The following is a 25,390-nucleotide window of genomic DNA, read 5'->3' as shown; positions in this document are numbered from 1 at the left end:
GTTTCAGGACAAGGACAAAGACCTCCGCCAAGGCACAACAATCCAATACATGTCTGTCTGACTCGTTGAAAAAAACCCACACATGTTCCAATCCAGTCCTGTAGGTGGCAGTAATGCTCATGACAGTGGGTGTCAACTTATCTCATGCAGCAAGCTTTAACCCCACAGCTTCACCTGCAGGATCTGATGTGTAACCACAACACTTTCCCCCAATGCACACCTCAAATCAGTTCCTATCTGGATCTGCACCCAAATGTTGGCGCTTCAAAGTATTTTTGTTTTTCAAATGAAATGATGATGAAAAGTCAACATCACCATTGTAAGGGTGCGTACCTAATGAAGTTCCACTGAGTTTTATGACAAAAGTCTTGTGTATGTTTTTATTATTATATTCATTCAAAACTAAACAAGTGGATCGGTGAGTTGAGAGCAACACAAAAGTCAGTGATAGTTGATAGTTGATGACGATGAGGTCCACTGAGAGAAGTGTGTGTGTGCACAAGTGAGTGTGTGTGTGTGCGACTAGAAGTCAATCTTCACTGCTTTCTTTGGCATCCACAATGTTCTGGAAGGTGGCGGTCGCCGCCTCATTCTCCACGTTTTTGGCCTGGGTGGGTATCTGAGAGAGGGGCGTCTGGGTTCAGAGGTCGTTGCTGATGTTTCCAAGGTTGAAGAAGAAGAAGACGTACCTGGTTGCACACGGACTTCCCGAAGCGAACAAACGTGGCAAAGTGCTCGCAGTTGAGTGTGAAGAGGTCGTAGTTGAGATCCTCGCCCTCCAGGGCCTCGCAGCGCCGCCTCATGTCCTCGGGGGAGGACGGCGTGAAGGTGTGACGGTTGTTGCAGATCAGGATGTGAGCGCCGGCGGGGACGTTGACCTCACCCAGCGGCACACGGCGGATCTTGGTGGCTCCCAGCAGGAGGTCACCGCAGACGGGAAATAGGTTTTGCAGGGAGGTGCGGATGCTGGACATGATGGTGCTCTCCTCTGCAGGAACACACAGGACGTCTTCAGTAGCAGGTGGTCAAAGAATGATTGACAGCCACCGGTCACATGACGCAGCCTCACCTGCGACTGCAAAGTGGACCACGTGGCCGTCTTCATGGTACACGCCCCAGTGAGAGTAGCCGATGGGGTACGAGAACTCGATCAGGTCTCCTAATTTGGCTGTGGACACGATCTCCTCGATCTGTGCTTTCTTTCACACAAACATAAGGTGGAAAATCACAGTCTTGTCTGCTAACAAAGTATTTCTACTTCCTTACCGCATCAATAGTTACAATACTGAACTTGAGTCTGTTTTTTTTTTGTAGTTTACTGGTTCTTTTAACACCTGTTAGGCATGTGCTATCATATGCTATTCCTCACAATGACCACTAGGTGGCCTTGTTGATGTGTTATGTTTAACAGAGGAAACTCCAGTCTTTATGGAGCACTCGTGGTCAGTAAAACTCCAGTCTTTGTCAAGTACCCATGAGTCAGTGAAATTCGATTCTCTGTTGATGACTCGTGAGTCAGTGTAACTTGAGCTTTCGTCGAGCACCTGTGAGTCAGTGAAACTTTAGTCTTCGTCAAGTACGAGAGTCGGTGACACTCAAGTTTTCATTGAGTACCCATGAGTGGGTGAAACTCGAGTCTTTGTCGAGCACCTGTGATTCGGTAAAACCCGAGTCTGTGTAGATCTCCCGTGAGTCAGTGAAAGTCGCGTTTTCATCAGGCAGAGTCTGCATCAAGGACCCATGAGTCAGTGACACTTGATTCTTGGTCAAATACCCATGAATCAGTGAAACTCGAGTCTGTGGCGAGCACCTGTAAGCCAGTGAAACTCGAGTCTTCATGGAGCACCCGTGAGTCAGTGAAACGTAAGTCTTTGTCAAACACTCATGAGTCAGACAAACTCGAGAACCTGTCAGCCTTTGTCGAGGACCCATGAGTCAGGGAACCACCCTTAAGTCAGTGGAAGTCGATTCTTGATTGAACACCCATGAGTCAGTGAAACTGGAGTGTTCGTCAAGCATCCCTGAGACAGTGAAATTCGAGTCTTTGTCAAGCACCCATGAGTTAGTGAAACTCGAGTCTTTGTCCAGCATCCGCGAGTCAGTGAAACTTGAGTCTTTGTTGAGAACCCGTAAGTCAGTAAAACTCAAGCCTTTGTCCAGCACCCGTCAGTCAGTGAAACTCAAGTCTTCGTTCAGCACCCGTGAGTCAGTGAAATTCAAGTCCTCATGAAACACCTGTGAGTCAGTGAAACTCCAGTCTTCGTCGAGCACCTGTGAGTCAGTGAAACTCGAGTCTTCGTCGATCTCTCATGAGGCAGTGAAGCTCAAGTCTTGGTCCAGCATCCGTGAGTCAGTGAAACACGAGTCTTCGTCGTGCACTCGTGAGCCAGTGAAACTGGAGTCTTCTCATATCCTCGTTGATAACTTGTGAGTCAGTGAAACTCGGGTGTTTTTCAAGCAACCAATGATGCAGCTCGGGTGGGAAGGGAAAAGGTGAGTTGTTTGGGGGCAAGGAGCAGATCTGTTGCTCCTTTAAGACATTTAAACATCATTTTCCTGGAAGCTATCTTTATTTTTACTCAAGTATGGCTTTTTGGCTACGTGAACGCAAGATAAGTTATGACATATTTTTATGGATAACAAAATGTGTGTGAGGTGTGTGTTAGGCGTGTTCAGAAGGCGACACGCCCAGTCAGTGTGTGTTCAAGCAGGTTGGACTACATTGCTCACACGTCCTGGCAGGTTGTTTATAACCATAAACTAACTAACTTTTTGTCTCTTGTAGGAGATAAATGATACATTAGGTTGCCTATGTGTTACTTATCATTGCCATACCATAATAAGTCCATCAGAGCACATTAAGCTGCATAAGCACATTATTTTTATGTACGCTATTAACAATTATTACATGTGTCAAATATGCATGATTTATGTGTGCATTTGCATTATAAATTCTGCATTTTTATCACTGCATTGAAGTTATTATCATCCTCATATACTGTAAGTACTGTTTGCATGTTTGTTGTTATTTATTATATTGCTGTAACACGTGTATTGATCACTAAAGCTATTTGAAATGATCCAGGTTACATGAATTTCTTTTCAACATATTATCACATCTAATATTGTTCGTACATGTGTGAAAATAATTATGTTAATGCTTCCTACCTGCGTCTCGAGGTCCATGGCGGACTCCTCCGACTGGGTGGTGCTAAGGTGTGTGGCTGTGTGTGTGTTTACTTCAAGCAATTTCTATTTGACAAGTCATTCTTGCGTGACGTAAAATCACACGCATTCCTGGATTTGATCCCAGAATTAAAATGATCTTAATTCACAAGGAGTATAAGGATACACTTTACTTATGTATATTTAGGATATACTCTGCACATACAGCATGTACAAATAGTCATTAAGGTGCAGTCGCTTAGCAATACAAAATAGTGCAAGAAGTACTACTGAATACATTTCTCATTTAAAACTAGACGTGTATGCGTTATGATGTAATGACAGTAATACAATGTTGGTTACTTCTCTGACAGTGTCATCATGTCTTTTCAAGGGCAGTGTTTGCAACTGTTGTTAGGAGGTGTACCTGATGAAGTGTCCGCTGTGTGGCATGCAGCGTATGCAATAACGACATTAATTTAGCGTTCTTCCTCTTGACGTCACTATGATTCATCATGTCTAATTTGCATAAAAAGCGAGTCTCTCTGCCCTTATGAAAACACAATTGCATACTGGAATGTCATCACGAATGTTCTTTGGGGTCGCCAGAGGGACAAAGTCCAACAAGGTTTACGATGAAGGGGTGATGATATTTATCAACTTGTATGCTTTGGCCTTTGTGCGAGCATAATCAGAAAATGCTGCTCCAGAAAGCTGACATTTTATTCTTGTGTCCACGTTTGTTTGCTAGCAAAAGTCTCTCTTCCACGTAAGTCAAACGGCATTTTCCTTGTAAACGAGCTGATCTACCTCGTTACTTTACTGCATTTACTACATTTAACTTCGACTGACATGTGTAACGTAAAGCATAGCAGGCCCGTAACCAGAATTTTTTTTTGGGGGGGGGGGGGGGGGGGGGTGCAAAAATCACAGTGAACGGACCTTTTGGACGGAACCGGGGGCGGGGCAGACCGTACGTCACAACGTATTCTGAATACGTGACGTCCGTGATGAGGCGCAGGCTGTACACGTTTAGAGATAGCCCCTACGCCTTACGGGATGTGATAAAATATAGTTACTAATTGTAATTAGAAAATATAACGAGTGCGAATGTGCCTGAGACTTGATTTTTTTTTAAACCAAGCGGACCTTTGTGGACCGCGGGGAGGTGGGGGGGTTCGTTCGAACCCCCCGAACCCCCCCTGGTTACGGGCCTGCATAGCTTATTGTTACTGTACCCTAAATCATAATACCTAATTGAAGAAAAAGCAGTTTGTTATTATATCGACATGATTGTAGTCAATTTACGGCTCTTTTACGTAGTTGTCAATGCTCTGCAACTGTACACAAAACTACAAGTCCCACTCAAGCAGCAGGAGGCTGCGACTGCATTTGCTGCGTTTAGGAACATTTGGTTCAAATGTGTTTTCTGATACTAACGCGAATCTAATTTAACTCCGAGAAGAAAGTGGTTGTACATATTAAATTGAAGTTAATTCTCACTATGTGGATTCCAGTAGAGGATTAAACTAGTAAAACAATCGATAATTGTATTTGCAAACATTAACGCGAAGCAGTGACAGTCAAATATCCCTTACTGCTAAATGCGCCATTAGATACGACGATTCTTGTTTACGTCACCAATGACGTCTAATGTTGAAGACAGTCAGTCGCTAGTATTTGTTTTCACGACCGGAGCCGTCAATGAAACCTTTTTTTTCGCCTCATAACTACACATAATACAGCTTAAGGTCCACTTTTGTGACCGACAATGACTGCTGAAGTGCCCGTAAAAAGTGAGTGTTAGTGAAGACGAAAATAAACGATCTGCGACTTGTGTTTACATTTCGAACCAGAAGAAAATCAGCAAGGATTCATTTGGAATCTTCATGTGAAATATTTGTGTTATCATGTTTAACTCTCTTGTCTAATTGATTTATATTTTACGAACTTGAAACCCCTTGGGTGTAGACTGCAAATGAATCGATAAAACTCCGATACTGTATAGGTGTACTTTCGGGTTAAGCTGTATGTCTCAACTAAGGACTGTGTGTATTTGTGGACATCGTGTTTCCATGTCAGGACATTTAAATTATTGTTCTTCTTCCAGCTACCTCATGTTTATCCGCCAGTTGAGCTGCGTCCTCCTCCAACAGCGTGCTGCCTGCAGGCACACCTTCAGGAGGAAGAGCGGCCTCTCCTCCACCTCATCCCGCCGCCTCTGGTTCACCTGCACTCTTCCTCCATGGTTGCAGGGATCTCCTCCTTTGCTCCCCTCCTTCCTGGCTCCTGCACCTCGTCACGTTACCTCCATTAGGACGAGTTGGCGCTTGTTTTCCACCTCTGCTGTCCTCTTGATGGACCGTGGAGGCCGTGAGCCTCCGTACAAACGGAGGAGGAGTTCAGAGGAGGAAACAGTCCAAGATGGGGATACAAACAGAGGAGCACCACTGCCACCTGGGGGGCTGAAGTCAAACGATAGAGGACCCAGGAGCTGTCATCAACATCATCACATGGATGCATGGCCGCAGTTGGACTCTCGCTTCGGGGATGCAAGTGGACGTGGACAAGGTTGGAGTGGAGAAGGCAGCAAGAGCAAGTACGTGGAGAGGACTATAAGTGAAAGTCGAGATAAAGATGGCGGCGGGCGTGCACAGCCTCAAAACGCATGGTCCAAAGCTGACATGAGACCACACAGGGCGAGTGCAGACGAGCGACGTTCTCATGGTTGGAATGGAAGAGTGGCAGAGGAGCTTATGAGAGGCTGGAGGGGCGATGGAGCCTGGCCTCAGCTTGGCACCTCCTCAAAGCTACAGGAAGCAGAGGAGGAGCCTCCTCCACCAGGGACTGAGTCCGCTGTCAAACGAGCTCCACTGGAAGGTCTGCATGTTTACCACATACATTCATGACTAGACGAGACTAGACATCATCATCATCAGTATTATTATTATTATTATTATTATTATTATTATTATTAACTGACTTTAAAGTGGTCATTCAGTCCTCCACAGACGATGGGAGCCATCACCAGCCTGCGGTACCAAGCCGGCACCACCAGAAGGCTGCAGAGTGCTTGACTTCTCAGTGATGTCCTACAACATCCTGTCCCAAGATCTGCTGCAGGACAACCTCTACCTGTACCAGCACTGTCCCCCTCAGGTCCTGGCCTGGACGCACCGCCTGCCCAACCTACTGGCCGAGATCCAGAAGTACGACGCTGATGTGAGGCAGCGACATCGCACGCCAGGCAGTGTTTACCTTCCACACATGACCTTGGACCTCCTGTCTTTGTTCTCTCAGGTGCTGTGCCTTCAAGAGGTGCAGGAGGACCACTTTGAAAACCAGATCAGACCTGCTCTAGAAGCTCGAGGTATGATACGTGCTCTAGAAGCTTGTCTGTGATAGTCATTTTGCTTTTATTTTGAAAATATGAGCTTTATTTTGTATTTCAGGCTACCATTGTGAGTACAAGAAGCGAACTGGGCAGAAACCCGACGGTTGTGCCATTGTCTTCAAAACCTCGCGCCTGTCTCTCCTCTCCTCCAACCCCGTCGAGTTCTTCCGGCCTGGCGACACCCTCCTGGACCGCGACAATGTGGGACTGGTGCTCCTGCTGCGGCCCAACCACGCCACGGGACCCTCTGACTCGTCCAACGTCCTCTGCGTGGCCAACACGCACCTCCTGTACAACCCCCGTCGAGGAGACGTCAAGCTGGCCCAGCTGGCCATCCTATTGGCCGAGATCGGCCGCTTGTCCCGCCTCCCGGACGGCTCCAGCCATCCAGTGGTCCTGTGTGGGGATTTTAACTGCACCCCATGGAGTCCGCTTTTCAGCTTCCTGACCCGCGGCTGCCTGGAGTACCGAGGACTTCCCATCAGCACGGTGAGACGCACGCCTCAAAAAACAGTCAGCTGACTCCATCCTTCTTCTGATTGGTTAGTACTAAATAATAGTGCACCTAATTACTGCACTTGTCTAAGTATGGTACATTTCAAAATACCTCTACACCTCTTAAAATGTCTGTATTACTCATGAAAACACAATTTAAATGTAGCTGCTCGGCTAAGAAAAGGGCAAGTTTTAAGACGTTCGCCTCCATTCTTACGTACATTCAAACGGCCAGCAGGGGGCGACAGAGTAGTAGTTAATAATCCTGGGCTGGGTGTCGTCGCAATTCGTGCACTTGTGTCTTTACACTTAAGTCTTTTGAGCGCGTAAGTGCACTCACACGGAGAAAGTACCGCAACATGCACTACATGCATTAAAAAGCGAGAAGAAGAAAATGGTAAATACTGTAAATAAGTGCAATGGCATGGATTTGGAACTAAACTGTGTACATACTAAGTACACAATGTGTGTGTGTGTGTGTGTGTGTGTGTGTGTGTGTGTGCGTGCGCGCAGGTGTCAGGTCAGGAGTATTCGAGGGGTCAGCGTCTGCTGGAGACCCCCATCTGGTCTCCCAGTTTAGGAATCAACCAGCAGTGCCAGTACGAGAGCGCCACAGAGTCGTTGTCCTCCTGCGCCACAGGTGACTTGAGAGCCCGCTGAGAGCGATGAGGGTCGGAAAAACACTCCCAATGTTTTTATTTGTGCAGTGGAGCAACAAATCTCTCATCTGACTGTTGAAGATGTGGCCAACAGAGCTGCCGCTCATGCTTCGAAAAGGTTTGAACTTTCATTTTGCATCTTCAGCACATCATCTGCCACATGTCTCATGCTTGTGTGTGTGTGTGTGTGTGTGTGTGTGTGTTCAGGTGGAGGATCGAGCACGGCTTGAACCTTCGCTCGTCCTATCCGCCTCGCCTGATGCCTGACGGGAGACCCGCCATCACCACCTGTCACTCGCGCACCGCCATGATGGTGGACTACATCCTGTACACGCCTGGTACAGACATTAGAGGTCTTTATTCATTACAGATGGAAATCAACCAACTGACGGGGGGGGGGTGTCTCCTTTTTTACAAAGACTCACTTCCGGGTGGGCGGGGCCTCCAGCTGCTGGGCAGGCTGTCTTTGGTCGGCCAGCCGGAGCTGCAGGAGGTCGGCGGCCTGCCCAATCAGCAGCACTCCTCGGACCACCTTCCTCTGCTGGTGCGCTTCCGCTGGGTTGTCACGGCGACAGAAGACGGCCGATCATGACGTCAAACAAAACAAGGACCCCTCTCAAGGTTTTTATTTTTTCCTTTTTTCAATAGAAGTACAAACTTTGCTGCTGATGAAACTTGAAGTGTCGTTTGGACTGAATGGAAGCTTTTAAAACACCTTTTTGATCAGCCCCATCATGTGATACCTCCACCAAGGAAGACATCTATTGATCACCGTTTGTTTTGTTCGTCAGCAGGAATCTTTGTGGCCGAGGAAGTTCAATTTGGTTTGCTTGTATGATTTTTCACTTGCAAAGGGGAGGAATGAATGGATTTGAATGACCCAAGTCACAGCGAGACAAAATGAAGGATGCAGATGAGCATTTTGATGTGCTCTGTTCAAGCTCTTTTTATCTTTGAGCATTCACGCGCACGTAAAGATGTTCTCATTGTGGATGCAATGCACAAGGCAAGGAGATGTTTGCTTCTCTCGTCAGTGTCGCAGCATGCTGATGCCGCTTCCTCGCCGGCGTCCACGTTTGAAGCACGCTCGTCCATACCGGCGGCTTTACACGTGCACGTCAATCATGAGGAAGCAGCATGTGACGCTGCGATGCATCACGGGAAGAAAGGATTACAGTGGATCCCATTCAGCCTTCACAGCCCTCCAAATTTGCAGAGTTTTGGTCCAAAAATTCTTTTTTATCTCAGAACATCCACAGAAAACACATCTCATTCCCCCCTAAGTCTGTAATCATTTATAAGTATGTGATAATACAGATAACAATGTACAGCATGCACACCCTCACTCTATTGTGGTTTATCAAAAATGAATTGATGAATTAATGATCACTGTTTCGCGGTTCACTGTGGCCTATTATCAGTCAAAAACATGCATATTTTAAGTACTTTTACCCAAATTAAGCATTTTCAAGCATAAATGAACTACCATGCAAATACAATATAAGCCATAAAGATCACTATTTAACTGGTAAATGTAGTATTCTACATTAGTCACTAGGTGGCAGTACTTGGTTGGTGACAAGCACCAGACTTGACCGCTGGAACATCAGGCTTCTATCACCTCCGCAAAGCACAGAGGTTATGTTTTTGCGGGCGTTCATCTGTTTGTTGGTCTGTTGGTTTGTGTTCAAAATGACTTGAAACGCTGTGAATGGATTTGGATGATTTTTTCAGGGATATGGAAGAACTGATTACATTTGGGGGGGGATCCGGATCAGCGTCTGGAGCCAGGAGTTTTTTGAGGGATTCTTTTGCGACATTTAACTCCACAAAAAATGCACTTGGAAAAAAAAACAAGAGGACAAGTTTCCAACAGGTTCTACAAAATGTCAAAGACTGATCCAAAAAAATGTAGGATTATTATTTTGGTGTGACTCACAATATGGGGGGGGGGACTATGGCGCGATAGTCCATTTATAAAGAAGGAATCCTACTTCGCAATAATTGACTTATAAGGGGTGGGTTTGAAAGCAATTAACTGCCATAAACGAAGGATTACTGTACCACTGTTTAAAAAAAGCCTGTTTTTGACATGTTTATGGCTTTATGCATCACTGATAATGTTTTTCGTAAAGCGTTTAGATTTCGCACTTTGTTCGGCGGTCCTTGAATGCATCACAGTTGCTGTGAGACGTTTGTGGCGGTTAATTGGTTCCAGACCCGACCACGATAAGTGCATAAGGGCCTGTTTATGACCTTCGAAATGTTTTCATTATTGGAGCCCTCCAGGCATGAAATGACAACCATATAGTCACCTTTACACTCCTATTACCCAATATCGTATATATAATCACAGAAAGTAAGACTCGTGCTCGTGTGTGTTGCAATAAGTGTGGACAGGAAGTGATGTTAGGCGTTCAGCGTTGAGTTTTAGCTGGATTACGGCCACAACAGTAGCCTGTGTTGTTGTTATAATCTGGTGCTTGGACTGACGCCAGCGTAGAATATTACATTCACAATTTTAATGCAGCGTCTTAATTCCTAATATGTATTTTACTTCATTTAGCCATTTTTATGTTTGACAATGCTTAATTTAGGCAAAAACAGGAATATTTGCTTCAATGTGCATTTTTTTTTTTTTTTTTTTTTACTAATAGGCTGTACTCAACCGCACGATTTACGAATGTTTGAAACCGTGATCGACCCAAGCTGTGAAATTTGAAGTGCGATGTGGCGAGGGATGACTGTATAACTTCGACCCGTGACTATTCCATCTGTTCATGGTGTGTGTTCATTTTAGTCACTTTTATTCCAAATGTTGATCCAAAAATCGGAGGACGTCAACGTCAGAGCTATTGGGACGGTTTGGAGGACCGTGTGTCAAAACAAGACATTTTTGTGGGCATATCTATTACTCACAGATGTTCGCCATTTGCTGGTGGTCTTGGAGGTAAGACCCATTAAAAGCGGGGATCTACAGTATCAAACACACACACGGGGGCCAGACTATATATTTGATACACACACACACACGTGTAAGCTTACTGTTCAAAACAGTCCACCTGGAATTATTTGTCATGCATTCTGTTATGTGTGCTTGTGTCCCTTTTTTTCGGAGCAACTGGCGGGCCGGGTTCAAACGCTTTGCGGGCCGGTTGTGGCCCCCTGTCCGTAGTTTGCTCACCTCTGCCTTAGATCATCATAAGCTGCTGACAAACTGTGCACGCGGCTTCCTGATCGCTAAGCTGCTGCTGCATGGATGAAATATGAAGGATTATTTCTATAAAGCTGCTGCCTGCACATCCTGTGGCCTCACGCGCACGCGCGTGCACACACGCACACACACACACACGCTGTCACAACTGCAGTTAAGCCGATTCCGTTGTCAGCAGTCAAGCTGTGCACGTGTGACGTGTGAAGAGCATCCTTGAGGACATTCAGTTTTTGTAATGGATGTTGATACATTGAACATGTTTTTTTTTCTAAAAACACATTTAATGAAAAGAACACATGCTGTAACAGTCTGATGTAACAATAATGACTTGAAAAGGGGGTGGGGGGGGCAGTGATCACGTTGTCGTCACGGCGATACAAAAACACATTCAAACAATTCCAACAATTAGTAAACATGCTCGACTTCTTCACACATTTCACTCCAAAACTTGTTGCTTTTTGGTTTACATTTGAAAACACGAAAATATCTTTTAATATATATATTTATATATAAAACACCTTTTTGAAATGTTCCACATCAATAACAGGCCACTTGTTCATTTGCAGGATTGCTGTTTCGTTGGATAAAGAGTGAAATGAAGACAAGAACATGAATACACAATCAAGTCTTTTTCGAAATAAAACATTCAACACTTCAAAAACACCAACATTCGGCTTTCCCTGCCACTTCAGTCATGAGAAACTCATGAAAATGCGCCCTCGAGTTTGTTCTCAGGCTCCGCTTCCTCTGTTCTGGAAGACTTGGACGTGTGCATAGCGCCTCCTTGTGGAAAGTCACAAACATTCAGTCCAGTATGACGACAACAAAATGAAAACAACACCTTGAGTAACAGTTCAACACCTGGGGTCTCCAACAGCAGTACAGTACACGTACACCAGTGCTGTGGCAGCTCACCACAAATACATTTGGACTGCTACAAATATATTTGTGTAAGAATAAGAAGATGTAGCACAGGGGTGTCCAAACTTTTTCCAGCGAGGGCCACATCGTGAAATATCAAAGGATGCAACTTTTGCCACTTATGCTGAGAATATAAGAGTTAAAAAAAAACTGCATCCCAGGCTTTGTGATACAGGTGGAAAAGCCTTTTATTAGGATCAACCGCCTCCTGCCCGAAGTCAGCTGGGATAGACTCCAGCAAATTGCGACTTTTCTTCTTAAGAGTATGACTTTTCTCTTAATATTTTGACTTCATTCTTGTAAAAGCACAGCTGATTTTTTCCATTTCTGCTGTTTTTCTTGTAAATTTTCTTCTTGTAATTGACTTTCACAAAATATTTGCTTTTTTTTTTACTTGTCGTATTATAACTTTTTTCGCAACCTAATTTTACAAAAATTTCAACTTTATTCATTGTTGTTTGTTTCTCATAATAACCTTTTTTAAATATATATAATAGCCTCTTTTTTCTTTGATGTTTCAACTTTCTCCTACTGACGATATTCTTGTAAAAACGTCCTCTTGTTAGATTACACCTTTTTTCTCTTAATATTTTGGCTTTATTTTTTGTGACTGCTGATTTTTCCAGTTAAATTTGATTTTTTAGAATGTGACGTGGGCCAATAAAAAAATAGCCACTGCTGCAAATGGCGCCCAGGCCGCACTGTGGACACCCCTGATGTAGCAAGAGAGATACATGTTGCCAACTAAACAACTCTGTCTATAGTTAGTGTGTAATCAGAGCCGTCTGGGTACTTTTTCAAAACAGTAACTGGCATTTTGCGTCTAGTGAGGAGACTTCTGCTGACATGAAAGCACGTATTGATGAGCAGTGGGTGTTGCGACATTGAGACATTGAAAAAAAAAAAAAAAACCCCGACAAGAAGCGACTGAAGAAAGTTAGTTTTGCTTTTCGTGTTTTTTACTCACTTTTCGCAAAGGTCATTACGTCACCGCCACATATAGATTGGAGTCCTGTGGATGCGCATGTACATGTATACACGTGTGATGGGCCGTGCTAAAAGAACGCAAGTTCATGACTGGCTGGTCTCAAATCAGCACCACTTCCTGTCTTCATGGAGAGAAACTCTGACATCCATCAAGACGAGGCTTCATTTCTGACCTTGCAGATGTTGGAAGGAGACTTCTCCACTGATTGATGTTGTTGATAATCTTCTCCAGTTCTCCTCCTGGGAGTAAACATGACTGAAGCAACGTCATGCAAAGAAGACAGACAGCACTAATGGATGGAAGAGATCTCCAAAGACAGGAACACTCCGTCGCATCTCTCAAGCCTTGTTGAGATGATTGGTCCATTTAGAGGACGAGTCCAGGATGATCTGCTACAAAATTGATGGACGTCTCGTCTTTGGCCGGGAAGGTGACGGGGGGTGGGGTCAAATTCGTATCTGGTAGCCGTCGTTGAGTGTGCTGAGTTCCGGAGGTTTCTTCTCCACCGACGCCGGCCTGACGGAGTACAGAACAACGGAGATGTTATTTTGGATTTTCCTCAACAACTGCAAGAACTTCACATCACACACTCTGACCATCAAGTTCCTGATTCTCTACGTTCTGATTTGAAATATGTGTTAAAACGTTACGTTTTAACACATTAGGTGTATTTGCACATAGTATCAGATCGGTACGGCCGATACCAGCCTGAATTTTACCCAATATCTGATTGGGAATTAAATCAGTGGTATCGCTCATCACTAGAGCACACACACTGCATTAATCCTTGTGTAAACACACGGAAATGCGTGTGAGGTCGCGCTTTTGCGCATGCAGGTCACTTTCTGGACGCTTTTCGTCGCATTTTTTTGGTAATGTGAACATTAAAAAATTGGCTTTAGACAAAAAATCCGAACTGGGCATCATACCCTGCAGTGTGAACACAGCCTTACAGCGTAGTACGGTATTCTTTGACTTCTAGAAACACTGCAGGAGTCATGTGACCCGGCACCATCACACACACACAAAGTGATGTGATGTGAGGTGGCAAAGGTCGGGGCGGTGCCACGTCGACATTAATTTTCCTGCGTGCCGACTTGGCGACTCGCAGCTGTCGTCCAAGTCAGCTCGTGTTTCATCCCGACGCACAGCTGACAGTGCTTAGGCACGCTCCGTGTGTGTTTGTGTGCGCCTGTGTGTTCACGTGTGGCAGCTAGAATCAGAGACACACACGCAGATTGACACATGTGATGATAAGTGTCAGCCGAGCACCAGCACCTCATGAACAAATGTTAACTTGTGTGTGTGTGTGTGTGTGTCGTCGTACTGCCAGGACAATGCAGTCCTCAGGATGCTAAAGCGCACGTGAAAGCAATGTGTCAGGGAGGACAGACAGCTTGTGACAGCGAGACCACTTACGATTTGTCTCTGCGGTGCGGCAGGCGGTGCTGCGGGCTGCCCTGGCGGCGTCGTGGCGACAGAGACTTCCCGCGGCTCCGCTCCTTGATTGGAGACTGAGCGCTGGAGGACTTGAGGATCTGATGAAAGAAGAGCAAGACTAAATTGGTAATATTGAGGTGACGTACAGTAGGTATCGCGTAAACACACTGACATCGCCAACAACCACTGTCGCCATGATGGCTACAACCACAGACAAGTAATACTAATAGTGTGTGTGTGTGTGCGTGTGTGTGTTGAGTTTAGGAGTCAGTAGGAGAAGAAAAGTGTCAACTCAGCACACATGGTGATGACTTTTCCTGGCTTACATTGAACAGCTGCTCCCAGCTGTTCATCATGTGATTGCTAATAAGTGGGTCACTGTGTGTGTGTGTGTGTGTGTGTGTGTGTGTGTGTGTCCTGTGTCTTGTACTACCCTTTATCCAACTTTACTAAACAGCAAACTTACATCTACACACATAATGCCATGCTATTATCCCTGATGCTAACCCAAGGCGAGTGCCATTCGCATAGCGCTAATGTGATGCAGTGCGAGTGTCGTATTGTCGTATACATTAGCTGCTAAACCTTGCAGAACACAAACACACAACACCAAAGTCTATTTATAAAAAAAAAGTCATTCTTTGGGATTCAGATGAGATTACAACAAAGCTTCGCACAGCTGACAGCGTGTGTGTTGTGACGAATGACTGACCTACATAGCATGCAGCCTAGTTCAAGTACTGCTACCTGACACTGCACACTTCTACTCATCTTGTGTTTATTTCTGTAACCAACTTTGCTTGACAACACACTATTTATTATGGAATATATATATGAATATAATGTGAATGTATGACGATTATTTATTGCACCATGAACTTGTTTCGTGCACGTACCTTCATCCGCATGTCGCGGCCATGTTTCTCCAGCTCCCTCTTCATCTCCTGAGGGCCCAGCTTGGCTGCGTTCAGCACCAAATACTTCCACTCGATGGACTGGCACACGTGGGGGTCGTGAGGCACGTACAGGCCGATCTTCACCTGGGGGTCGTGTGGCAGCTCAACTTTATTCGTACGTCGTCCAAAGACAACACGAGGTAACAATGATGCATAAGGTTTGCTTGATTATGCGATCAGGACACATGACCCTTGTCCACTACAGCGATACTACTAGAAGTAGTACGCCTAGCAGTGATACCACTAACAGTCATACCACTAGAAGTAGTACCACTAACAGTGATATGATTGGCAGTGATACCACTAACAGTAGTACCACTAGGAGTGATATCACTAGCTATCATTAGAAGTAGCACCACTAGCAGTGATACCACTAGCAATGGTACTGCTACAGTAGCACACCAAGCAGTGATACCACTAGAAGACAGTACCATGAGCAGTGATACCACTAACAGTAGTACCACAAGTTGTGATATCACAACAGCACCACTAGCAATGGTACCTCTGCAGTAGTACCCCAAGCAGTGATATCACTAGCACCGATACCAGTGCTAGCAATGATACCTCTAGTGATGGTACTGCCGCAGTAGTTCCACAGGCTGTAGTACCACTAGCAATAATGCCAGAAGCACTGATACCACTAGGAGTAATATCACTAGCTCACTAGAAATAATAGCACGAGCAGTGATACCACTAACAGCGATACAACTGGCTCACTAGAAGTAGTACCACTAGCAGTGATATGACTATCTTACGAGAAGTAGTAGTACTAGCTGTGATACCACAAACAGCGATAGCACTCCCTCACTAGAACTGCCATCACGAGCAGTGATACCACTAACAGTAATACCACCAGGAGTGATATCAGTAGCAGTAGTACAAGTACCAGCGGTTGTCACTGTGAATGTGAGACTATACGTATAATAAATGTTGTATACATGTTTTATAGGTGTCATGTGTTAGTGTGGTGTCGGTGTGGCGTGGCACTACTGTACCTTCTTGAGGCTGTGCTGGTATCGCTTGTAGGAGCTCTCAAACTCGGCCACCAGCTCCCCGAGTGTTCGGTGGCTGAGCGTCTTGTCCATGAGGTCTGGTCGGCGGCTCATGCCCAGAGATCCGTAGCGGCCGTTGCAGTAGACACCGAGCACCACGTGGTGGAAACAGTGGCCCGAGAACTGAGTCTTGAAGCTAATGGGGAACCTCTCCAGAGATGTCAGGCCGTTGGTCAGGTAGCTGCAAGGTGCATGTGAGGAAACTTCTTGTTCTACGTGGATTTAGCCAGGAGCTCTAACAACAAATTAAAAGCAATGTGATGGCCTTGTGTGTGTGTGTTTGTATTCTATGAATTTTTTTCATGTGATGTCAGGCCCATTATGTCAAAATGAAAACAAAACTGCTAAAAAAGGAAACCAAACAAGGCCAGATAAACTGTTAGTACATAAAAGTGTTATAGCCTACTTTGGACTAGTGATGCGAGATTACTCGATTCCTTTGACTGACTCGCACATGCGATTAAGTAAAAAAAAAAAAAAAATGCGAGTTTTGAAGGAAAGTTCGTGACTCGCACTTTCGACTGCATACTGTAGGGTTCATCACAAGTCTAACAAGAAGTCAACATGGCAAGACAGCACGGATGACATTTGATTCCAAAATGTACATTTTGCTTCGAACAGCAAGATCACCAAACAATGGAATTCCGTTGGTCGAATTTCAAGTGTTCTCTTTTTGTGCGTGCAGCGAGCGGGATTCGAATACACCCAGCAGGGGCAATGATAGATAATAGTATTATCTTTGAACACGCGGTAAAGGCTCACGGAAAGGAAGGACTGCGTGTGTTGCAGCTCTTCTGCTTTTTCTAGGAAACTTCCAGATGTAAAAATAATGATACCGTCATCGCCAGTGAATGGCTTATTTAAAAAAAAAACACCTCCTGCGAGGCATGCTAACAGTTCGCTCTTTTCACATGACACACACAAGACAACAAAAAGAGCTTCTATTTCGCTTAATCGCCTATTTATACACGCATACATCTACATTTATCTGTAGTGGGTTCTCGCATGCCCTGAACAGTTGTACAGGTATGTAGTTAATGTATTTCATAGTTTTTCAAAGCATGGCCACTGTGACAACCGCCAGGAGACGCTGTTTAAAAAGGATTATTGTTCTGCAGTGGAGAGTCGGGCCTCATAGCTCAGTGGTTAGAGCACTGGTCTTGTAAACCAGGGGTCGCGAGTTCAATTCTCGCTGGGGCCTGTCACATTTTTTCCTAAACAATTTTACATTAATGAACTATCTCTGCTATCTGTTTTTTAACTCGTCAATTCATTATCATACAACTCATTATCATACTTGTCTGCTTTTGCTTCTTTCTGGTATTAAAATTCTATTTGTCTCTCTCCTTTCTTCTGGTGGCCAAATCCACTCTTGGATAAAGTCGCTGTTGCATGCTGAGACTCACGCGCGACTTGGAACCGTTCAAACATCCAAAAACGCTTTCCGGAGGCAAACCACGAGGCCATTGTTCACAGTTGCTCTTATTGCTAATTGAGGCTGATTACAACCGAAGCTTTTCTAAACACTGTCATGAAGCAATGCATGTGTATATGTGTGTGTGTGTGTGTGTGAGACAGTAAAGGGGGAGTGGTAAACTCTGATGTGAGCTCTTGTTGCCTAGTAACAAGGTTGTAAGAACTGCAGAGGATGGCGGCGTGGTGTGTTTGAGTGCAGCGGGTTGTCTCGTAGATTTCACATACCCACAAACATGTGACCTTCTGGTCCACATTTGTGTGTATATGTGGACAAAGTGACCTTCTGGTCCACATTTGTGTGTGCGTGTGTGTGTGTGTGTGTGTGTGTGTGAATGTGTGTGTGCATGTACTGTATGCATGCATGTGTGACCAGTTAATTGGGGGACAGTTTGTTCAGCTGGGGGACAAAAGCTGTGTCCCCATTTGGGGGACGGGGGTTTCAAGGCGTACAGTTAGGGTGAGGTCAAAGTGAGGCAGGTGCTACATGTGGCCACACGAGTGTGCTGGAAAAGGATACATTCCCAAAATGACGGCTTCCAGACATTTGATTGGCAGAGACTCCCTGATCATCTCTCGTGCAGTCTCCATCAAGCTGCCAGAGAAAGAGAACATCAAGAAGTCATTAAAGTGCAGGATGTTCCATGGAAAAAGCAGCATGAAGATGCTAAGTGTTGGTAACTGACCCACACAGAGGACGGTTCTTCTTGATCTCAAAGAACTGTGTGCCCGTGTGGTTGTATCTGGCAGGCGGCGTTAAGGACTGGTCGTGCTGTTTGTGTGTGCAAACATGAAGACTGGGAGCGACTGGACCATCTGTCGCCACGCTGACAGGGCCGGCCCGCCGCCAAAAGGATACTGTAGAGCCTTCATGAAGTTCTGGACCACCACCAGCCAGTCTGGCACCGACATGGATGGCTTGAAGGTGGGAAGTGCGGGGATGTGATGCTGGCCGGGAGGAAGAGAAGGCGAGGGTTAGATGTCGTTGCGCTTGGTTTGGAAAAGCCTTGAAAATGAAATGTCCCGCCCCGCTGGAGGAAAACGTGGACGTTGTGGACCGCCGTTCATCCTTGGCTTCTTCTGATGGAAGTGACAAGCCCGCAACGAGATGATTTGGTCTTCTGCTCCAGTGGCCACGCTAGGACACCAAGTTTCTTTGTTGTCTACTGCTGAGTCATTCATACTGACAACTGTCTCTAATATACAGGCGTGTCCAAACTGCCTCATAGTGAAAAATGAAAGGATTCAGGATATGCTAAGAAGTTATATACAGTATATTTCAAGAAAAAGCTGATTCTCAGCTTTGGGATATACCTTGTAGGTGAAAAAGTCTATTAGTATGAACTTCGCTGTTTGTTTTTAATTTCCCAAATATTTCAGCTTTCTTCTTAAATAATCTTTGTGAATTTTATTTTCATAATATAATGCCTGTAACTTTCTCCCGAACCCTGACTTTGCAAAAATTACAACTTTATTTTGTTATGTTTATTTCTCATAATATGACTTAAAAAAAAAATCTTCAATATTTAAACTCTGCTACTAAAATGACATTTTTTCTCTTAATAATTTGACTTCTTGTAAATTTTCTTCTTGTGATTATAACTTTATTCCAATAAGATTTTGCCATTGTTAGGCCTGCCACGATGATCAATAAATCAATTTAATCGCACGATAAATAAAAACAAAGTTGATCATTTTGCTGGCCTCGATATATTGACATGTGCATGCGCGTTTGTTTTCCTACTCTCCCTCTACCAAAACAGGCTGGATGACAAGAGAGTTCACTCTGCACATCTGTCTCAACACCTGGGCGCGTTGGTTCTATGGCGGAATGAATGGAGTGAGTGAACCCTCCTGTCCGTCATTCAGCCTCTTTGTCTCAGCGAGGCGAGGCGGGGCTGCAAGGGAGCGCACACACAGCAGCACTTCTTGCAAGTTGTGTGTGTTGTGTGTTACTTTTTGTGTCCATTGTCTATAAGACACAACCTAATGTCAATTTCAGCCCCCCTGCGCATCGTTATTTGGTGACATGAAAAAGTTTGTGACAAAGACAATTAAATAAATCCACGTTTCAGCTGATTCCCAAAGTATAACGCCTCATTATGCACCAAATGCACTTTGCTGCCTCTAAAACATGTACTTTCACCAAACTCCGGCAAAGCGTTACACCTCATTAAACGTGAACAGCGTATTCCACACACAGCGTTGCTAAAAGTCAATCAAGGAAGCGTATATGCAAATGAGCAGATTTCTGCATTGACACGCAATGTCAACTTCAGAGCATTTCTGTGTTATTTCTCAGTTTTTTGTTTTTTTTGTCAGTATCCAGACAACAACGAAAGTGACACTGATTCAAAATCAGAACCCGAGAACCTTTTATATTCATTATGCGGTTAGAGAAGCTTCTGGGATGAGACCCAGCACCTCCAAATCCGAGGCCATGGTTCTCAGTCGGAAAAGGGTGGACTGCACCCTCCAGGTTGGGAGTGGGCTCCTGCCCCTGGTGGAGGAGTTCAAGTATCTCAGGGTCTTGTTCATGAGTGAGAGAAAGTCGGAGCGTGAGATCGACAGGTGAATCGGTGCAGCGTCTGAAGTAATGCGGTCGCTGTATCGGACCGTCGTGGTGAAGAGAGCAGAGACGGAAGACAAAGCTCTCAATTTACCAGTCGCTCTATGTCCCACCCTCATCTATGGTCATGATTTGGTTTGTGACTGAAAGAACAAGATCACGGATACAAGCGGCTGAAATGAGTTTCCTCCATAAGGTGGCTGGAGTCACCCTAAGAGATAGGGTGAGGAGCTCAGTCATCCTGGAGGAGCTCAGAGTAGAGCCGCTGCTCTTTCACATCGAGAGGAGCCAGTTGAGGTGGCTTGGGCCTCTAGCCCAGATGCCTCCTGGACGACTTCCTGGTGAGGTGTTGTGGCCATGCCCAGCTGGGAGAAGGCTGCGGGGCAGACCGACAAGTAGGACACGCTGGAGGGATTATGTCTCACAGCTGGCCTGGGAATGCCTTGGGGTCCTCCCGGTGGAACTGGAAGAGGTGGCCGGGGACCGAGAAGTCTGGATTTCGACCCAGACTCAGATGAAATAATGTTGACAATAATATTGTTTATCAGCAATAATTTGTGAGACAATTATTGTCCAGCAAAATTTGTTATCGTGACAGACCTAGCCGGTATTCTCCTAACATAAGTTTGTCCGCAGCCTACTTTTCCAAAAATTATACCTTTATTCATTTGTCTGTTTTTCCACAATATTATGACTTTAAAAAACTTTGTTCTTTAATATTTCAATTTTATGCTACCAAAGTAATGTTATCTTTCCTCTTCCTTGGAAAATTACAACTTTTTCTTGTTAGATTACAACTTTCTTCTCTTAATATTTTGACTTTATTCTTGTAAAATTAGTGCTGATTTTTCAATTTCTGCGTTTTTTTTCTTGTTAAAATTGTATTTTCAATTTTCAAACAGACACAGGAGTTGGATATGGCTAAAAACATTTCTATTCCAGCGTTACTTGGATCTGCACTCACGTTTCCATCAATCAAACGTATTGATGATCCAGCGGTCTAGCATACGTTGAGGGTGTGGGCCCGGTTCAGGAGGCATCTTGGTTTCATGGGTTTCTGCCTTTTTATCCCCATTTCAGACAGACAATCATCTTTCCCAACCCTCCCTGCTGGATCTGGGGTTCCGGGAGTGGCGTAGAGGAGGCACCTTTTTATTGAATACGTTCATATAGTTTCAGCAACTAATGGAAAAGTATAATCTTCCAAAGTCCCATCGTTTTCGGTACTTCCAGGTTAGGCACTTTGTTTATAGTCAGTTCCAAAATTTCCCTGAGACTCCTGGTACGAATATTGTTGATGCACTTCTTGACTTGAAACCATCATGTACTATTTATAAACAAACTGTTGGACATAAGACAGACTAATATCAAAACGGATATTGAAAACGGCTTTGATGTGTGACAAGTAATCTTTAAAATTCCTAATGGGCATCACAGGCGAACCCGACTTGCGTTTGACCCCCACAACACAACTTAGTTTGTCCTTCGCTTCTCTCTTGGCCAGACAGGCAATTTTGTTAAGGTGGAAGGATACCACTCCACCTACCCACGCTCAGTGGCTGAGAGATGTCATGACTTGTTCTAATTTGGACAAAATTCATTACTCAATTTGTAACGGCAAATAAAACTTCAAAATGTATGGGGACCCTTTTTAGTGTATTTCCATAACTTTAAATTTACCTGAGCTCCCTAATTTTACTTCCCCTCTCTGGCCCATTTACTGTCACCTATTGTTTTATTCATTTATGCATTTGCTTTGGTTGTTTTACATTTAATTGTCTTATCCTCCCAGACTTGGACCTCTGTCTCTTTGGGCTGTGTTGCTTTTTTTTCTTATTCTCTGTCCAAACTTCAAGCAATCATTGTGTACATTTGTTTTTTCTTAGTTTGTTAAAATTTAATAAAAATATTTCTGATTAAATCATCATCATCATCATCATGCATCGCGAGTCAATAAAAAACAAACAAAACAAAAAAATCAGCTGCGGGCCGCAGATGGGCCTTGGGCCACACTTTGGATATCCCTGCCTTACATTTATAAAGCACAAAAGGAAACTTGGTCATCAATATGACAACGTGTGCTAACACACTCCACATTTGCCACACTGAGACGAGTCCTGCTGCTGTTCGTGTGGCCACGTCGACCTTAAAGATCACAACCAGAGGTCACGGATGTGGCTTAGTCATGCGTCTGTGTGTGCGTGCACAGGAAGTGTGCTCCACAGTTATGGATGTATCACTTCCTGTGGCATATTTTCACACAGCATTGAAAACTGCACAAACCAGCTAATAAACACATACTTTTCCAGCACTTTAACACCTGGGAAAAGATCAGACAATTAAAGGAGTTCAGTAAGATCTACTAAGTCATCGTTTTTATTGGACACATCATCTGGCTCACATGCACATGCTAAAGCTGCTTCCTGCTGGCTCAGTCAGCGAGACAAGCGGCGATCATCATCTGGCATCAGTTCAGAGCCTCCACACTTTACTGCGCCCATCACACAACAGAACCTCCATTCAGGAAGGCTCCATTTTAAAATAGACCATATTGGACTTCCATTACGGGTCACCACAGTGGACCTTGGACCTCACCGGTGTCTTCTCGACTGCGACGCCCAGCATTCGGCATTCAAATTGAAGGCTGAACGATCACAATGGAGGTGGGGAGGAGTCACAAAAGTGTAACACGCGTCACACTGGACCTCCAATGAGGCCACAAACACACAATGCAAAGCTGTGCCTTCCTTTAGCAGACAAAAAATGTTTAGATGTGAAGTGTCTCTTGCGCACACACAGTTTCCACACACACACAGTTTAGTGTGCGTAACACTTCCTCTGAGCCAGCTGCACCAGCCCCTCCGTAGTGAACCAGCAATTAAACTGCCTCCCTTCCTGTTTTCCACCCTCTTCCATCCTTCCTCTCTTAATCTTCCTGCCCCTCAAACAGCGACGACAATGATGACCTTTTGACGAGATTACGCGGGATGGTGTGCCTAATAAAGCGGCGTGTGTCGTGTGTGTGCTTTCCCCATTAAGTCCAGTTGGCATCCAGAGATTATCCATTACCCAGATTGTACTAGAGGGATTATTCGCTTTCTGCTATTGAGGCCACGCAGGCGGCGACACGACAACACCGCCGTGTGAGGTTCCAACGCTATTGTTCTACATTGGAGGGTTCGAGAGGAGCGTTTGGGTCAGTGGAGCAATAATAAATCCACCAACTGGACTGGAACACGAGAAGGGAGAAGACTCAACTTAGGCCACATCTAACACGGACAACATTTTTAAATAAATTTGTACCGCCACAAATAGATTGGGTGCTGCCTGTTGGCCCTCGCTCATAAAAACACATTATGATGGGACTTTCTATTAATGCAGCTTGTTGTTCCAACGCCGTACAGTAGATGGCATCGTTAACTCTGCTTCTTAATGCACCCTCGTCTGACAGAGAATAAGACGACGTAGCAAGAGGGATCAGCGCTGCCAACATAGCCTCTTTGTTGCTATATTTAGTGAGTATTCAGACCCGATAGGGTCGGGCGATATGGACCAATAGTCATATCCCGATATATTTATATCCCGATATTTTTTCCACAAAGTGAGTTGAGACAACGTGAAAGTCAAATATATGCGTGTGAAGTTGTTTCATTAAAATAAAAAATATATCTTATTGAAAAATAGCCGCTAAAATAAAGGTCCATTCTCTTTTTGAAATAAATATCGAAAAACTAAAATATAGTCAGTCTTCTTTATAACAAATCTTCAGCTAATACCAAAACCAAAAGAAGAAATTTTTAAAGGTCAGCAGCAACTGAAAAATACTGTTTTGTTTTGTTTTGTTTTTTTTTACAAAGCAGAACCTCATAGGAAAGACAAAAAGTGAGTAAAAGCACCTTAATTAGGTTTAGAACTACAAATAAACTCGATTCTTAGATTGTTCATTTAAAATTGGCCATCCCTTCATCAAAATAAAATGTTTATTTTACCTTGGCTAGCACCTCTCAAGTCTAGACAGCATAATAATTACATCCACACGCGCCTCCAGCCTCCACCTTTTATCCTGTAGTTAAGGACTACTTGTTTAACTTATCACACATCGTTCTTCCATCAGATGGTCTGACACAGACAGGTAACTGACCGAGTCTGAATGAGGCTTGAGTGTAATGAGTAGTCACTTAATGAAGATTAAGAAACATTTTCGTTTGAGATTTGGCTTTGTAAAACCGGGCGAGGTCCATCCCGGTGCCATCGCACCTCGATGATGCGTGGATCTCCACTATGCTGTACTTTTACTTTTATGTTGCCAAATACCAGAAAACTCTCCAACGGCGCCAGAAAAAGGAGCTAGATTTGTCCCTAGTCGTTTTTGAGTAAATATGTCGCCAAGAGGGTTTGGCATGGCGCCAGATCTCGCTAAGGAGCGCTGACACACACAGCAGGAGAACAGCACAAATCCAGTGTTTATCGATGTGAAAGATATGCTTGTTTTTGATATCATGCTTTAAAGAAATATTGGTATTAAAATATTGATATATAACCCAGCCTGAAGACCCGGAGCTACTTTTTCTGGTCTTATTGGACACTTTTGCCACGTCGGGCCCTCCCCCATCCAAAAGCACTCACAAGCATCTTGTTTGTGACATAAAAAAACAACAACAACAACAAAAAGAAGTGACAGAAGAAAGTTTTTGCCTCCCACAAGGTTATTCCTCTCTCTTGCACACCCATCCATCCATTTTCTATGCCGCGGGGGTATGCTGGAGCCTATCCCAGCTGACTTCGGGGGTACACCCTGGACTGATCGCCAGCCAATTACAGGACACATAGACAAACAACCATTCACATTCACATTCATATCTATGGACAATTTACAGTTGCCAAGTAACCTAACATGCATGTTTTTGGGAGGAAACAGGAGTACCCGGAGAAAACCCACGCGCACACGGGGAGAACATGCAAACTCCACACAAAGATGCCCAATGGAGATTCGAACCCAGATCTTCCTGATCTCCTGATTGTGTGGCCCACATGCTAACCACTAGACCACTGTGTGGGCCTTAT

The 25,390-nt window shown here is 44.6% G+C and overlaps 3 protein-coding genes and 1 non-coding gene across 8 annotated transcripts in view; 2 read left to right on the top strand and 2 right to left on the bottom strand.

Moving 5' to 3' along the window:
- Positions 1–373: 373 nt before the first annotated feature.
- On the bottom strand, positions 374–3,232 carry LOC129172369 (phospholipase A and acyltransferase 2-like). Its single transcript, XM_054762015.1, has 4 exons — positions 3,169–3,232; positions 1,070–1,199; positions 690–988; positions 374–619 (listed from the first exon to the last, which is right to left on the bottom strand). Exons 1-4 carry the CDS (start codon positions 3,184–3,186, stop codon positions 530–532), a joined length of 537 nt encoding a protein of 178 aa, XP_054617990.1. The 5' UTR covers positions 3,187–3,232; the 3' UTR covers positions 374–529.
- A 517-nt stretch (positions 3,233–3,749) lies between these two features.
- angel2 (angel homolog 2 (Drosophila)) lies at positions 3,750–16,790 on the top strand. 3 transcript variants are annotated; one of them, XR_008566960.1, is made up of 11 exons: positions 3,750–3,934; positions 5,276–6,045; positions 6,167–6,387; positions 6,466–6,535; positions 6,618–7,048; positions 7,568–7,694; positions 7,762–7,831; positions 7,921–8,051; positions 8,133–8,334; positions 11,494–15,372; positions 16,182–16,790. XR_008566960.1 is itself a non-coding variant. In XM_054761805.1 (10 exons), exons 1-9 carry the CDS (start codon positions 3,831–3,833, stop codon positions 8,303–8,305), a joined length of 2,097 nt encoding a protein of 698 aa, XP_054617780.1. In that variant the 5' UTR covers positions 3,750–3,830; the 3' UTR covers positions 8,306–8,334; positions 11,494–15,829. The 3 variants fall into 3 exon arrangements, 2 of the variants coding, with proteins under 2 accessions (XP_054617780.1, XP_054617781.1); XM_054761805.1 differs by lacking the exon at positions 16,182–16,790 and having other exon boundaries at positions 11,494–15,829; XM_054761806.1 differs by lacking the exons at positions 3,750–3,934; positions 16,182–16,790 and adding an exon at positions 4,814–4,961 and having other exon boundaries at positions 11,494–15,827.
- The window catches only part of vash2 (vasohibin 2), a 20,066-nt gene continuing 7,389 nt past the window's right edge, over positions 12,714–25,390 (bottom strand). For all 3 annotated transcript variants that reach the window (XM_054761814.1, XM_054761812.1, XM_054761813.1), the window contains 7 exons: positions 18,617–18,705; positions 18,444–18,500; positions 18,278–18,352; positions 16,228–16,465; positions 15,173–15,316; positions 14,256–14,374; positions 12,714–13,352 (listed from right to left, as the gene is read on the bottom strand). In XM_054761814.1, the coding sequence (XP_054617789.1) occupies positions 13,283–13,352; positions 14,256–14,374; positions 15,173–15,316; positions 16,228–16,465; positions 18,278–18,352; positions 18,444–18,500; positions 18,617–18,705 (792 nt within the window). In that variant the 3' untranslated portion in view covers positions 12,714–13,282. The remainder of the gene's footprint in view (positions 13,353–14,255; positions 14,375–15,172; positions 15,317–16,227; positions 16,466–18,277; positions 18,353–18,443; positions 18,501–18,616; positions 18,706–25,390) is intronic.
- trnat-ugu (transfer RNA threonine (anticodon UGU)) lies at positions 17,413–17,485 on the top strand. The gene has a single exon. It is a non-coding gene; the product is annotated as a tRNA-Thr (tRNA).

The sequence above is a fragment of the Dunckerocampus dactyliophorus genome, chromosome 19, assembly GCF_027744805.1.
Source record: "Dunckerocampus dactyliophorus isolate RoL2022-P2 chromosome 19, RoL_Ddac_1.1, whole genome shotgun sequence".
Classification (NCBI taxonomy): domain Eukaryota; kingdom Metazoa; phylum Chordata; class Actinopteri; order Syngnathiformes; family Syngnathidae; genus Dunckerocampus; species Dunckerocampus dactyliophorus.
This window is presented reverse-complemented; position numbering and strand designations above follow the sequence as displayed.